Below are 15701 nucleotides of genomic sequence, written 5' to 3'. Positions count from 1 at the left end.
CTTCTGCTAATGAAGGTCTGAGATTTAACTCGTCTAAATCAGTAAAAAACCTCTCAGGTTCTGGTAGAGAAGGACAAGGCTCTCTCATTAGGGCGGAGTAGATAACATTCATAGGATTTTATGTTACTTCATCTTCTCCTTTTACTAATCGTTTGGCATCCATATGTACACCAAATGCACATAAAAACCAAACTACAGCGTAGCAGATTCGCTTGCTTGTAAATGTAAGACAATGACTTCATTAAGCCCTGCCTGGCCCCATGTCATATGGCTGACACTTTTCCTCTGCCTCCCACCTAGCCCAACATCAACTTCCATATCAGTGGGGGCTCTGTGTGTTTCTTGACAGCGCTGAGATAAATGTGGATATTTTGACACTGGCATATCAGAAAACCGGCTATTTGCATGAGAAACCTGTCCCTCTTTCTCCCCGGAGAGCTTTGTAACAGGAAGATATTTCAAACGCTATCAAATGTGCCAAACATTTACTTTGATTACTCCATCAGATGGCTCCCTAGGTTTAATGGTGGCAATCCGTGAGAGCCGAGGCACACGTCTAAAGCACAGACAGTAACGGCGGGGAGAAATACACGGGGAGGGATGAATAAAATCTCTTTAAAAAGTTCATAAATAATGCAACTTGCGCACTAGAGATGTTCCTATTTAACTATGCATGCCTCTTCCTGGTTTCTTTGCTGGCAGGGACACAAACAGCATGTATTGTGGGTCAACATGACAGCACAGGGGGAGGACAACCTAAGGCTCCATCAATCCTCTCAGCCTTGGCCTAACACCCACATGGAGAACCCCCCCCCCTCCGTTCCCCCCACTGCTGATCTCCAGCTACAGGATGACTGCACCACCTACTGTTTTTCCTCACTGCAGAGAATGACCGTGTACTTGTCACAACGAGTGAGAAGATTTGGGGGAAATGGGGAGAAAACAAAGCGCAGGACTAGTTATCCAATTAATGTGCAATTAAGCCCACGCGGCCCAATGGTCTGTGTTGAATTCGGCAATAGCTCTGGCAGACTGAGGAGCCTATCACACTCACGGGAGGCTGTGGAGCAGACTCAGTCAATGGGGCCCCTAGTCTGATGTTAAAATGACAGCAGCTGTCTCGCTCAATAAAAAAAAGAAAGAAAATGTATACATATATTTGGGTTTGAGCCATGATGACTACAGAGCTAGACCCCCCCCCCGCCCCATCTTCCTCTGAAAGAAATTCAACAAAACATTTAATTAAGACTTTTATTATCTGCAACAGCAGAGTGTGCTAATAAATGGTAATTATATTCAAGCTAATATTTAATCACACACAATTTCTCTAGTCAACTCAGTTTGAGGAAACACTAACTCTAATGTACGCATTCACAGCGCAGTTCATGAACTTCAGCGCTGGCGAGAGAGGAAACGTGGATGAGATCTAAACATGCTTTTTCAGCTAGAGCGTTATTAGCTTTGACAAATTCCCTACCCTAATGAGATCTTCTGCTCAGCTATTTTGGGACAAATAATGATGCAAATAGAATAATTAGAAGCATAAATATTGATCACGTTGTGTTTCTGTCTAGGATGTGGTGAATTTAGACAAACAGCAGTATAAACCCGCTAGAACCTATCACCACACGCTCAGATTTACATTTACATTCATTTACTGTAGTCTTGTTCAGCACCAAATTGGCAGGTATGTTTAACTAGTAATTGTTTCATCGCCAACAACAGTTGAGTGTTTCATTCTCCCAGGCCTCCGTGCAGCCGCCTACCCCTCAGCCCACTTTGGTCTCGCCTGTGACTCAGCACGAGCCATTCAGCGGAGCTGCCTCCTCGGGCCCCGGAGAAAGCCAGTGTCAACGGGGCGGAGCCGAGGCGGACGGACAGTCGGGGGGTTGCGGTGGGATCTAATCCAGGGTTCAGAGCAGAGTTAATGGAGTGTCTGTGTCTGGGTGAGCGATGGATGGCGAAGCCTCCGACTGCAGCCATTTGGCGTCCATCTTTATATTGTTTGACTCAAATCCAGATACAAAAACTGTGTGTGTGTGTGTGTGTGTGCGCGCGTTTGTGTGTCCCAGGTATGTAAACAATCAGACACGCTTTGTCTGGCTATGTTTCATTGATTTCTTGTCTCGCTGCCTCTAATCAGCCTTTCACTGGTTTAATTATCTGTAACCTGCACTATTTGGCCTGCTTGGATTACACTCCCATGGGTCAGTGCAAGGCCTTCTTAGATTTCTTAGCATTTAATCAAACATCAAGATTTGTTAACTTTTACCAAAATTGTACAGCTGCCAAAATCGGTGGTGGTGGGTTTAAGTGCACCTAAAGTACAAAGTTTTAAAAATGAGGGGAAAGTCTTGAATCGATTTCGACGGATAGATTTCTTGACATACCTGTGCTCTGCTGGAGCGGGGCTCGACCAATAACCGTGACTGGGTCACAAAATGCCCCCCTTAAAAGCCATCAGCTGGTGTAAGTTACCCAACTGTTTTAAATACCTCTCTCAATGTGAATCCAATTAGAAGCAGCCTTTTGTTTGTTTAGACAAAAGCAGCTATGTTCAAGGCCTGTCTCTCTCTGATTTTAATCAATTCTCTGGGGGTAGTGTGTGTCGGAGATACAGATCGGTACGTGCCATACGATGGTAAAAGATGTGTGAGCGTGTGTGTGTGTGTGTGTGTGTGTGTGTGTGTGTGTGTGTCGGACGTGCAAAAGCTCGTTTCTGGGAATGTCAGAATAATCGAGCGATTCAACTGTCAAAGAAAGAGGAAGCATAAAAGGTTTTTATAACAACGTTCACTTCCAATTCCCTATCAGCTTTTAAACTCCTCAAAAGCGTAAGTTCCTACTAGTTATACTGCAACTCGGTGTTCTAGTTAGAGTTTAACACAGAAGAAAAGTTAACAGCAGACACCATTTATACAAGATAATCATGATGGGTCACGTTATCATTATAATTCCAACACCACAGCACCACACACCTGTTACATGTGGGGATTTTGCAGCTAGCAAGATTGGCGATGACGGCAGTCTTCACACACACACACACACTGGAAGAATGGGACCACGTAGCAGTGAAATAACAAAGTCAGAAGCTTGGACTTTGTTGCTGTGTCAACCCTAATGAATTCCAAAATGTTAAGATTTGCATTTCAATTTGGTAACCTCCCTCTCAAAGGCATTAAAGTCCCCAGCTTTGAAACCCCTCTCTAAATCACATTAAGCAGCTATCTTTTGTAACGCCCTGCAACAATGTCACCGAGGTTCTGCCTCTCCATCAAATATGCCTGCTGCCTGCTTCCCAGCTAAATAAATAGCTACACAAAACATCTGGAGCCACAAAAGAGGCCTTAAGTGGGGCACTTGGAACAAAAAAGTGTGTGCCGCTTTAACCCCGGTTGTCGAGCCTTAACCACCGAAACTTCAGAGACCTTCACTGGAAATGACTTTCTACGGCTTTGTTTACAATAAGTGCATGTAAGTAAATTGCAGCTTAAGAGATTATTAAGGGATATTTTACTTGTCTTTTAACATGCTTTTCGTGCTAGCAGATTGTTAGTGATGAAAAAGTGTCCACAGACAGTCGTGCGTGTCTCCGGAATCATCCCATAAGACTAACAGTGTGTGATGAGTGTCCATTAAAACCATTATTGATACAAATTGTTGGCTAGTTATTTGCCAAAAGCATTTTTCATACTCACCTGGTGCTCTTTATATCTCCTGGGTGAGTGGGGTTACATCTATTGTATTATTGTTTAAAATGTCCACTAAAAAAGTGCACTTAGTAGAGTGCAGATCTCAGCCAGGTGTGTCTCCAAAAACCAACGCCGTCATAATGGACACAACCCCGGGATATCAAGCCTTGTTAAACCTTCTCCACTCAAACTCACTCTACAAAACTCGGCAAGCTGTCGGCCCCCTAAGCAGAGTGCAGCGAGGTCCAGATGTGCAGCAAATAAAAGGTGTATTTAGAAATTGGGGGTAACCGCAACAAAGAGAAGGCCTTGAGCCTGCAACCCTAACTGGCCACCCAAAATATTATGAGATTGTGTGGGACTAGCCTCGTACAAACACAATGCAAACACGCGCACAATCTCATGATGGTCCTGGCGGAGACGATGCTAAACCGTGAGCTCAGCTAATAAATCACTTTTTCCTCAGTAGTGTAGATCATCCAGTTAGTGACTTCTCCAAGAGACACTGGTCCCGACTACAAACAGTTGGAGCATTGAAACCGAACCCTGATGGCATCTGTGAACTTAATGGTGCGAGGCCCATTCAGCCTCCTCATCGTGGGGGTCAAGCGCGCTTTATGAGGTCACCGGCCGCAGATTTACAACTTTGAATTTCTGCGACCGTTGCATCGTGCATTCAAACAGGGCGGCTGGGAAAAGTGTGTTTTTGCAGTTTGGTCAGACCGTGCCCTGGAAATCTCTCTCAGGGAACAGAGCCAAAGGAAGAGGCAGAAAGGAATATAGGTTGTGTAAACACGCCGTCGGCTCCAAGGGCACACAGCACAATAACTTACGGAATGCCTTGCATCTCCATCGACCCGGTAGCATAAGTCATGTTGAGAGGAGGCGCTGGTGTAATTTGTTACGAGTGTACTGCTTGCGTAAGCTGTGCTTCAAATGGAAAATTCTGCCCGGCAGTCGGGGCAGTAAAGCAACCGAGGTGGAGTAACAAAAGCACGTCGTCAGGTAGACTGAGCAGAGTTGTTGGTCATGATTCAGTTGCTTTCTCGGAAGAAAGGACTTGAAGCACTGAATTAGAACGACAAAGTGAATTTGTAGTAGAATATTATAAAATACTGCTGTTAAAGTCCGCCCCCTTTTTTTTGCTGCAGAGCATTAAGTGAGTGGGCAGCAGAAAACAAGAAGTACAGAAAAGTTCAACCGTGCTACAAAAGCTGCTGATTAATAAGATGTTTGTGTAGGAGGGTGAGCTGTTTTTGACCCTGACTCTCTATGCCTCGTTTTTACAGCTCCGAGAAACTGGCAATTTGACGTGAAAACAACTTACAGTAACTTTCACTTAGCTCTTGTGCCGGAAGCCAAATGAAATATATTCATAATATAAAATAAGAAAGTAATAACCCTTAAACAAGCCTTTTAGAAAAAAGAAAAATGTATACGTACAACAACAATGAGGTCTTTCCGGGCCCATTTCCTTGCATCATCTTCAAAACGAGCAGACTTTATCTCGGCCTCCTGATCAGACACAAATTAAAAGAGAAAAACACAATAAAACACAGACCAGACTTCAGATGATAAATCTCTCTGCATGAGGCAGAGATAACATCTTCAATGGCCAAAACAAAAGGTCAAAGTCTAAGGCAACCCACGTTTAGACCTAGAGAATTACAGTTGGTTGTTAAGTGTGCATAATGGATGCCATAAAACTGACCCATAAAGCAGGCATTTGGCCAACCCTGGGCAGTGAGGGGGGAGCAGGTCTGAGCACAGACCTGCCTCTGCACACCCTCACGTCCGGAATGATTGCCGATGGGTTTTTGCGAGGAGGGGGCGAGGCGGGGCAGCTTCCGCATCATTAATGAGCGCTAATATTTCAAAGCGGGACGCGGGGCCTGAGCACTGACGGTTATATTAAAAATCAAACGGTGTGACCTTGTTAAGATGGATGCCTGCTTGCTCTGGCCCCTTGGTGCAGCTGAGCTGCACACGGCACACCGCATTAAAGGTGGCTCCTTGCTTTTAAAAGCATCAGCTGCGGCCGCAGACATGCTGGGTGCACAGGGAGCATTACGAGTGGCATTTAATTAAAGAAAAGTAAGCTGTGGGATTTTATAGACTGGCCGGGGATTGCTGGATCTGGTAAGTAAGTGGAAATGGAGGATGCTTGAAAGGCAGCAACGCAGTGATAACTTAACCTTCCTATCATTGTAAAAGTCAGGGCGAGGACACTTTAAGCCCTGCATGCTGCGGAAAATGTTATCTCCTTCAGCTTCTTTCAGCTTTAAATGAGCTCGAGGTATAATAAAGTGGAAAAGGAAAGGATCCTATGATGCAAACATATCATTTGATTATCAGCTCATTGCTAACAAAATCACGATAAATATCAAATTGTTGATGATAACAAAGAAAATGAGTGTTGCTAATGGGAGGGGGAAAAGACATTAAACAAGAGAAACCATTGGGGAAATTTTAGCAGAGCCTAGTTTCTTTCAGCTGTAGCTGGTCCGGGTCAGACTAGTGATTTATGGGCTAGTAATTAGCCCCAGATGACGATGATAAATGCGTTACACCAACACCTTTGTAGGCTGGCTTGTTAGGTAACATCTGAGAAGCCCGACAAAGCTTTCATTTTACAGAAAGCTCTTAATTACCCCGGCACGACTATAAACGGACCACAAACAGACACCCAGCTGTCTTCAAGCGTTGCAATGGGAGGAGATGTGGACTAAAGGGAGGGATAAAATGAAAGCATTGGCTGACAGGGCCTGGTGAAGATGTGTAGCAGAAGGACAAAAAGCTCCAGGACGTTTTTTTGTCCTCCTGCGCTTGCTGGTTATCAAAACTGACGTTTTTCTCAATTGTGTGTTAGGTCCAAAGGTGGAAGATGTAGTAGAGGAGAGAAGAGTGGAACAACATGGTTTAAAATAGATGTTCTTCAATACATTTAAAAAAATAGAAAGTAGTAGCTCTACATGTACTATTTGATAGAGGTTGAACTTGAGGCCATGACTCCAAGTTAAAAGTCATATAATATTTAAGTGAATTATTCTCATTCATTGACTCAATTCTCAGCCAATTAAAAGTTAATTTGTCACAGCTTTAGGATTAAATAGGATAAAGTAGTTCTCCAACAAGTTATTCCTGTTGTGACGGATATAAAGGAAATATATGAAGTTTGAGTTTGGTGCTCAGGGGGGTGTTTTAACTTGAAGCTGCAGAAGGTAATATGATAGAGCGTACAGCCCTGGACAAGGAGCAGCATGGCGTGCGTTGCGTTGCTTCCCCATACATCAAAGGCCATCTGGCAAATATTGCATTGGCAGTAACGTTGCAAAGTGCCTCAGAGGACACACTTCCTCCTCCTCGTGGCCCCGGGTCCTTGTTTGACACATGGCATCCTGTGCACAGAGCCAAAACCAAAGAACACACTTTTCTAATCGGCCCTGCCACCTCGCCTGCTGTGTCACCGAGGTCAAGCGAAGAGCCGTCTCCCCACGGCCACATTTATGATCCTCACAAGCTCAGAATCTGTGCGCAGGAAGCCAGCATTGAGAAACAGGGGCTTTTGTGATTTGAAAGGATTTCCCTTTGAGTTAATGATAAAGTAATGTTTTCCTTCCGTCTTGATCAGAGTGTACTTTCCTAAGGAGATTCCTATATTGCTGCTTTAATCTTTTAACAGCAACATTAGTGATTCTAGGATTTTCATTTTTAATTAAATTGATGATTTACTTTGCATTTGTCAAGCGTAATGGCTCTTGACACATAAAAATCTATCCATAACTTTTCATAAAACTGTCAAAAATGCACCAATGTCCACCTGAAATCATTCCGCTGTTCATTTCTCTGAAAGACACTAAAAGTAATACATTATAGTTTTAGTATTGTCACATTCGGCCACACTACAGCCAATGCATTTACATTACCTCTAAATTCTTTCATTGAGCGGATATAGAGCTAATAAATCTAGTAACTTGCATCACTAGTGACAATAACGACCTACGGTTTCATCGAGCTTTAGCCTTCAATGACAATGGTGTCAGTGCGCGCAAAGAAAACTGCGACGCTTCCATCTTACGAGCTCTCTGGAGAATTCTCCCAGCAAATTCAAATAGCTCAAAACACTGGAAATTACACTACGTTTGGCTGTTAACATGGCTGTTCGTGGCCTGTGAATGTCCTGGCTAATAAAGTTGCTTTTGTTTAATTATAGGATAAAGCAATAAATCCTTTTTTGAGCCTTATGTGAGGCTGGGAAGCCATGAGCAGACATTATGTGGTATTGGTTCATCAGACAGACACACAACTTAAGGCAGACAGACAAGATCAAAGGCAAAGATGGAAGCTGTGACACTTGACAAAGGTTAGGAAGCGGATTCCAATGTGTGCCGCTGAGTCTCAGATCCTCCTCGTGTCCTTTGGTCTCCTGAGCTACCAGGACACCTTGATGAGGATTAACTTGGAGGTCATCGAGCACTTTAAAATTCACCGGCCGCGCCTCCTGTACTATTTAGCCAGATTGTGTTACAGTTGAAATCCATTTTCATCTCTACTCGTGTGAGGTCTGTTTATGAAGATCTAACGTACGCTCATTCCCATATTTCATCTCTTTGTGCGGCGGGACAAACTATCGATGAGGAGTTGCAGCGTGTTAAATTGAAGTGAACCCCATCCACCGGAGAAGGATTGCTCCTCCAATGTGAAATGACACATCTGAGGTCTGGTCCAAGAAGTCTCATCTTGGAATTACAATGACCACAAAGGTGAAATCTCACGACACAATCACAAAATCGTATGTGAAAGTTCAAGGCTATATGGCTAAAATAAAGATTTTATTGTAGTATTCAAGAACTGTCTGTGAACACTAAGCAACACAACTTAGCCCTCAATGGGGGAAAAGCTGAAACAACTGAAACAAGCTTAATTTGTTACCAAGTTCAAAAAGGAAACAAGAATATTTTGCGACAGGATGATACTTATATATAGATCTTTTATGATTGTTGTCACCACCACAGTAGCTATTATCATGTATTAAATGATCAAAACTCAAATTACAGCAGGGGATTACACCTGCACAGGCACTGCATTAACTCATTTACTTGTTTTTAAATTTCCCATTATTACTCATATTTTGTAAATTATTTGACAAATATAATATATATAAACATATAGATTAAGTTAAATATAGTAATATCAGAATTTCCTACTCAACATGCTGTGGGGAAATGCACAACGCTGACATGTTGTAGCAAGAAAACCACATGCAGTAAAACCGGCGACTCCTGTCACCAGCAGTCACAACACCTAGCTGAGTGAGGGAGAGGGATACAGGGGGGCGGGGGGGTCGTTAGATGGAGGGAGGCAGCCGTCTCTAACCCGCCCGGTGGCTCTGGCTGAACTGTCATCGCCTGGCCGCGTAATTTGAAAACTTTGCTGTTTAGAGGTGACAGCCGCCTACGGACACACACTGTACACACTGCACGGCTCTACACACACACACACACACACACACACACACACACACACACACTGAGGATGACGAAAGGTTCGGGGTGGTGAGTGGCCACTGTTTGACACTTCCATGTTTGACACCTCCACATCCCTCGGCGTGTCGTGGCCTCCGCAGCCTCTCCTCGCCGCGTGGCCGTGTCCCTCGGCCTCTTTAGAGGACGATGGATCCATGCGAGTGTGTGTGTGTGTGTGTGTGTGTGTGTGTCGCATGATAGAGCTGTTGGTGTGTGTCAGCACCAACAAATGTGTTTCAGCAATTTTATTTGTTGACTAGTTGGGGCATAGAAGTCTGCCATGAAGGGTTTAGTGTATCCCAACAAAATATGCAATAATAACTAATCTGTCATTGGCTGCAAGTGCTTCCAGAGCCATAAGGGATATCTACCTGCCATTGTAGTAACCATTTGATGAGTATTTGTGTGCCACTTCACTGCCTAATTGCAGGTGTCCTGGTGTGTGTGTATATGTGTGCTTGTGTGTATGAGTAAGAGTGAGTGTGTGTGGTTGGGGTGTAGTGAAGGATACAGACAAAGAGGAAGGGGTGATGAGGAGAACAGCAGGGTTTCTCATCAGCAAGCTGTAAATGGTCCCAGCACCACCGACTCCCTCTGGCCCCCACCCAACCAACACACACACACACATACACACACGCACGCACACGTACTGTGGTAATTGCCGCGCCGGCTCATTTGAGCTTGTCATTTCTGCCGATAAGACTGCAGTATTAAAAATGACAAAAGATTGATACACACTGTCTTTCACGCGCGTCGCACACAGCATCTCCCTGCGACCGGGAGGCAGGCGAGGGCGGGTCTGTTATTGCAGACTCTACGGGCGAGTTAGAACGGAGGTGTGTTGTTTCACTCTTTTGTTTTCCTGAGGTGGAACAATGAACGGGTGCAAGCGATGAACTTAAAACTAAAAACAGTCATTATTGCCTGACTTGGTGCAGCTAGAAATGTGAAGGAATACAGGCTTGCCTAGCATGCCGTTTGTGCGTCTGTCCACTTTTGTTACACACTCAGCCTTAATGGTGTACAACGACTAGTTACAAAAGAGTAAAAAAAACAAACACTTGAGAAATAACAGCAGCGGCCGACATGTCACGGCTCGCACACAACCAGGCGCATCATCATCACACGGATGTGCTGAGAGAATGGAGCAAATAGTCATTTTTGCATTGAAGATAAACAAAGGCGGATGAGAGAGTCGGTGGAGTTAATTGGGAGCGGTGTACGGACAGAATAGTAATGCGGCGTCAGGCGGGGAAACGAGCTGATGCCGTGGTCTCGAGATGGAACGTTCACAGTTCATTACCACTTCCCTTCTCTCGCTAATCAAAACGCAAAAGCACTACAACGTGTCAACAAGGAAGCGTTTTCATTTTCACTGAGAATATATAGACGAGTGTGTGCTTTTGAGTGCTGGTGAAGAAAAGGCGTCGGTTCGGCCATGTTGTGTTAGTATGTGTGCGCTGTGTAGCTGTGCGTGAGGGTGTTGGCCCAGGCAGGATTTCGGGTCTGCGTTTGCGGCCGTGTGTGCAGCCGGCAGTGCGCGTCTCGCTGTGTGCGCTTTTCTGCAACGCGGCCTCAATGCACGTTAAAAAAAACCCACATCGGTTTTGGACTTTGAATAAAAGATGTCAGAATCTAAAACTAGCGTTTATTGAATGGCCTTCTTCCAGCATCGTCCTGTAGGACAGCGTAGCTATCTGGACCCTTATGACACAATCAGCCTTCACGCACAGAGCTCGGTTGTCCAACACTTGAGACCCGCAGCGGAGGAAGCTCGGGCGGGCCACAACTCATTTGTGCATCGCTCTGGGCAAACGCCGCTTATTAGCTGGAATCAAATGAGCCAAGGCGCCTCGTGCCATCGGCAGGCCAAGCACAGAGAAGCTCAGCGTGTGTGCGTTAATGTGTGTGTCGCTGTGTGTGTGTGTGTGTGCGCGACATGTAGGAGAGAAACAGGAGTGTAAAATTCCATTAGAGGAATCTAAAAGGCATCACGCATAATGGATGGGCCACGAATCACGCCCGAGAAACTGTGGCGCTCAAAATTAAAAGTATTTTTCAACTCATATTGTGCCCTCAGAGGATGTTCATACGGTCGATGTGAGACGGCAGCCACTTCCTTTTAAGATGCCGGCTGATTCATTGTAGCTGGCCTCGTGACTGATTAGTACGTCTGGAACTCTGCTTGCGGCACGAAGAGGTGAAAGACTTCAGTCTAGAAAACGTTATTGTTGTGGGAGATACATCCAGGCTTCACTCTGCTATTAACTCTGTTTTGGTCGCTACAAGCTTCTTTAGCTGCTAAATGCTCCAATATGTTAAACAGGTAAGGGCAGGCAGAGTACAGTGGCTATTTAAAGCTTTGTTCAAAACAGCAGACTCCTACCAAAAGAAAAAAAAAAAGGTATTATAATTTTTTTTAAATCTTAACAGGATTGCATTTCTTCTTCCATCTCATCCATTTCCTTAGTTGCTGGTCGCATTGTAGCAAAGCAAAGATGATGATTTTGTCACCAAATAACGCAATGCTACGTTACCTTCAAATAAGTCATTTGCGCCTTTGTTTTCCATTCGATTACGTCAGCTGCCATGCCGAGGAGGCTAATTTGCACTCCAAGGTTGTGTTTCCCCCTAACCTCTACTTCCCCGTCCCTCCCTCCCTCTCCCTCTGCCAGTTTGGGAAGTATCCTCGGTGAGAGCTGGACCTCATTACTCTCTGCTGAGTCTTTTGGCCTTAAGGCTGCAGTCTCTTGTCCTCCATTTCCCGGTCCCCGACTCCCTGTCATGCTAGGGGCCCGAGCCTTATCTCCTCAACACACAAAGCTCCCGTGGATGTGTGCTGCTGTCCGCTCACGGCACGTTGTTCCCATTCACCTCCTTCCCGCGTGGCTTAGGTAGAACATTGTGCCAACTTGCCCCCACAATTAGAACAAAGACACAGTACAGAGGTACAGATCCCTGAGACTGCGAGGGGTCAGGGCAAGTGAGACCATACACACTGCATGGTGTTTTTTGTTCTTTTACTTTGCTTCAATAATTCAGGTTTATTGGAAATGTCAAAACATCTACTTTCTCCATATGGAGTGATCAGCAGATGTGTGGAGCCACAGTTGAAATGTGGAGAATTGTGCTGAATGGAGGGGAAGCACATTCAGAGCATTCCTGAGAGCACCTGAATGTCACATATTTTTATATAATAGACAAAGACAAAGTACAAAGACAGGCCTTAGTGCTTGAGGTTGTATGGAAATAAATGGAAAACAGAAAGAAAATCCATTTCTCGCTGCATATGAAGACTGAACATCATTGTAACAGCAGTGAATAGCCCGCAGCCAAGTCGTGTTTGTGATAAACACGGTGTCACAAATTTAATATGGACACATCCAGTAAATACACAAATAAATTCTGTCACAAGTTAATCTGCATTTTGCTAGGTCATTTCCGATTTGGCATTCTGCACGCTCGATCCAATTTAAGGATGTCTGGAGTCACAGAGAGGGGGAATTTATTCCGAGCCAATAAAAAAAAAAAAAAAAAAAAAAATCACCATGGGCTAGTCATTAAAAGTAGGAGAGGAGCAGAGTGTGTGGAAATGGCTCGTAGGCTCCCCGGGTGCTACTCACAACAAGAGACCTGGACACGTACACCAGGGCTCTGATGAATTGAGCCATAAAGGTGATTGGCTTGAATGAAAATCTGCGCCTCTGAGGCAAAAACACATCCTTTTGATTTGATTTCGCCGCCGTGCCGAGCGGACGGCGGCGCTCAACCTGGAAGAAAATGATACACGGGAACAAAAGATTCGCACGGTGGCTCAGCGTGAATTTCCAGCATCAAACCTGGCTGGCAAGTGAGACAGAGCGAGCCCGAGCGACGCATAAGCCTTCATCACCGCACTGCTACTTGTTGTCAGGTTACAAATGCAAGGCTCCGGGTTCCATGTGTGATTTTGGAGCAGCGGCTGACTGCTAATTACCAACCCGGGCAAAACGCAGCCATTAAAAACGCAACCCCGAGTGTCTGCTGAGCTAATTTGTCTAATTACATCTTTGTAACTTATGAAAAGGCCTAACATTACCCCGAAGGCTTGCTTTCGGAGAGAGAGGGAGCTGTGTAGTTGGTAAATGAAAACCTTGCTGTCTCACTGCAGCCATACGAGTGTGCCTATAGCCGCACAGGCACCGGGAGTATAGGAGCGAGGTTTGCGGATCCCCCCGTTGGGTGATGCTGTAACTATTGCTATATACCAGAGATTCCTCCCCCACGGGGGCAGCCACCCACATCCTGCCGACGAGCCCCGTGTTTACTTTTCTCCTCATTAATGCGTTTTTTAACCAAATTTATCAGGAAAACCAATATTTGGAGCCAGTTATGAGATGTGTAGGGCCTTCAGTTGGTCTAATGCATTGTGACTGAGCCGTCACAGGGAGGAGGGCCTATGGCAGCGGTGCTAACAAGCATCTGTAACGGGAGGAGGAGAGGGGAGTTGGGTATTGCCTTTGTGACACGCGTCAGTTCACGGAGATGAAGCTCCTTCTATTGATGCATTTTAGAATTGAGTGCTGTGTTTGGAGAGGAATATTAATTCAAAGCATCCGGGCTTCAACTTGCATCTCACATACGTGGTTGAGCAAGTCAAATCAATGTCTTTCTCGACTTCATCATATCACCTCGAGCTTGAATGACAGCAACAGCATCTCTGAGTTTCAGCATAGCAACTTGGCTATTTTGGGATCAGAACTGCTGCATACGTTGGGCCAGACCCGTCCCTCAGACCCTGAAGAACCCTCTAATCTCTAAAGCCCCATACGGCTGACCTCATACACAACTGTAAAGATAGACATACATGATTTGAATCATTAAACCGAGAAATACAAAGTGTGTACATTTGTGTACAAGCCTTAAAACGCTTATAGTTAGTTCAGCTGTTTACTCTGAACAAATTCAAAAGGGAAACCAGTTGTAATCATACTTTAAGATTCTCAGATTCGCAATCAGAAGATAAAGCAATGTCGGTGTGGTTTGTGATGCATCAGGTCCTGACTCGACACACTCATTTGTGGAAAGCGTGGTGCACTCGGGGGCCAGAGATGTGTCAACTGAAACTCAGACACAACCTCAGAGATCTGATGTGGCCCCTTTCTCTGCTTTTACTCACCACGCCTCAACCCTCCCTCACTGCGCTCGTACTCATTTTTTTTTTTTCTTTCTGTAACCAGGTGAGATTTGATTGGGCCTCCTCCGCCAGTAACCGCTATCGCTTGCGAGATTTCAGAAGGCAAGGCGTGTGAGAACCACAGTATCAGTCGTGCTCATCTCGCCCAGCACCTTTACAGACGCGCGGGCGGTTTCTGAAGAGGCGAGAAAAGCTTGAAAAAAAAGAGCATAGCGGAGGCAAGCTCACCACAAACTGACAGTGGAAATATCTCATAGTTGTTTGGCTGTTCCTCTCTTGCTTCCGTCCTATTCTCTGCTTGTTTTCTTTTTTCAAAACCTCTGCGAGACTATACCGGATCAATTTAAGGCAACAATAAATAACTTTTTGGGGAGAGGCCTCGGTTTGCATGAATCTGCAGAGCAAAGCGGGAGGAGGGTTGCAGGATGTGATTGTGATTGCCGGCTTAAAAGCCCCTATCAATCAAACCATTCTTAGCCATGAATACAACGCCTGAGGGACAAAAAATTGAGCTGAATGATGGCCTCTCCCCGTGGGCCCACATTATGTGCACTACAGCGGCATTCAGTGCAAGTATATTCTTCCAACCGGCTAAACTGCCGCTCTACATTCAATATCCCCATCAAAGTTAATTCTCTGCTCTTACAATTGCGCTGGCTTATTGAGTTTCAGGGTTCCGATAAATACAGCATGAGCTCCCAGCACTGATGCACGCTAACGCAAAGTAATCCCCCGGGCGCTACTGAGATGCACTCTCTCAGTGCGCGGAAAGCTAATCCAGTGGAGTTGTGATCAAAACCTTTGGATGGCAGCGTGAGCAAGTACAGTGTGGGCGGGGAAATGGGCGGAGAAAAAAAAAACGTATTCGCGGCTGCAGAGGTGCCACGAATCCTGGCAACTTTAATTGTGAATGTTGGCCGATTGATTCAAGGACCCTGAACGGTAGCAACGTCTGGTGTCCTCATTCGTAGGAGAAGCGAGGGATCTTTTTTTGCGATTGGACTAGGAGTTAGATTTTCAAGTACACAATTTCTAATGGGTGATAAGTTCTTGTCCCTCTGATCCCCAGAAGTGCTGCCATCTCTTTTTCTTTACTCCTACCGAATGCATTAGCATAGCTAGCAGTGCAGGGGCGTCGGTGGCTCCATCAGTAATGTCATGGGCACTTTAACATGATGAAGCACGGCGCGGCCCCGCTGGCATGAATAATTCACATTACCACGCACCCAGAGAGAGACAGCGAGAGAGGGATTGACTTTGCAACAATGAATTGTGGGAACAGATGTGTGGTTTTTAAGGCGCACAGGA

At 45.2% G+C, this 15701-nt stretch overlaps 1 protein-coding gene across 12 annotated transcripts in view; it reads right to left on the bottom strand.

Annotated features, from left to right (window-relative positions):
• Positions 1-15701, bottom strand: part of fbrsl1 (fibrosin-like 1) — a 220031-nt gene that overhangs the window by 101844 nt on the left and 102486 nt on the right. For 10 of the 12 annotated variants that reach the window (XM_062562469.1, XM_062562464.1, XM_062562466.1 and 7 more), the window contains one exon: positions 5136-5207. The exons of the other annotated variants lie outside the window; for them this stretch is intronic. In XM_062562469.1, the coding sequence (XP_062418453.1) occupies positions 5136-5207 (72 nt within the window). The remainder of the gene's footprint in view (positions 1-5135; positions 5208-15701) is intronic. 12 annotated transcript variants of the gene reach the window in all.

The sequence above is a fragment of the Pungitius pungitius genome, chromosome 5 (genome assembly GCF_949316345.1).
Source record: "Pungitius pungitius chromosome 5, fPunPun2.1, whole genome shotgun sequence".
Classification (NCBI taxonomy): domain Eukaryota; kingdom Metazoa; phylum Chordata; class Actinopteri; order Perciformes; family Gasterosteidae; genus Pungitius; species Pungitius pungitius.
The sequence above is the reverse complement of the archived record's forward strand: the minus strand, read 5'-3'. Positions and strand labels throughout refer to the sequence as shown.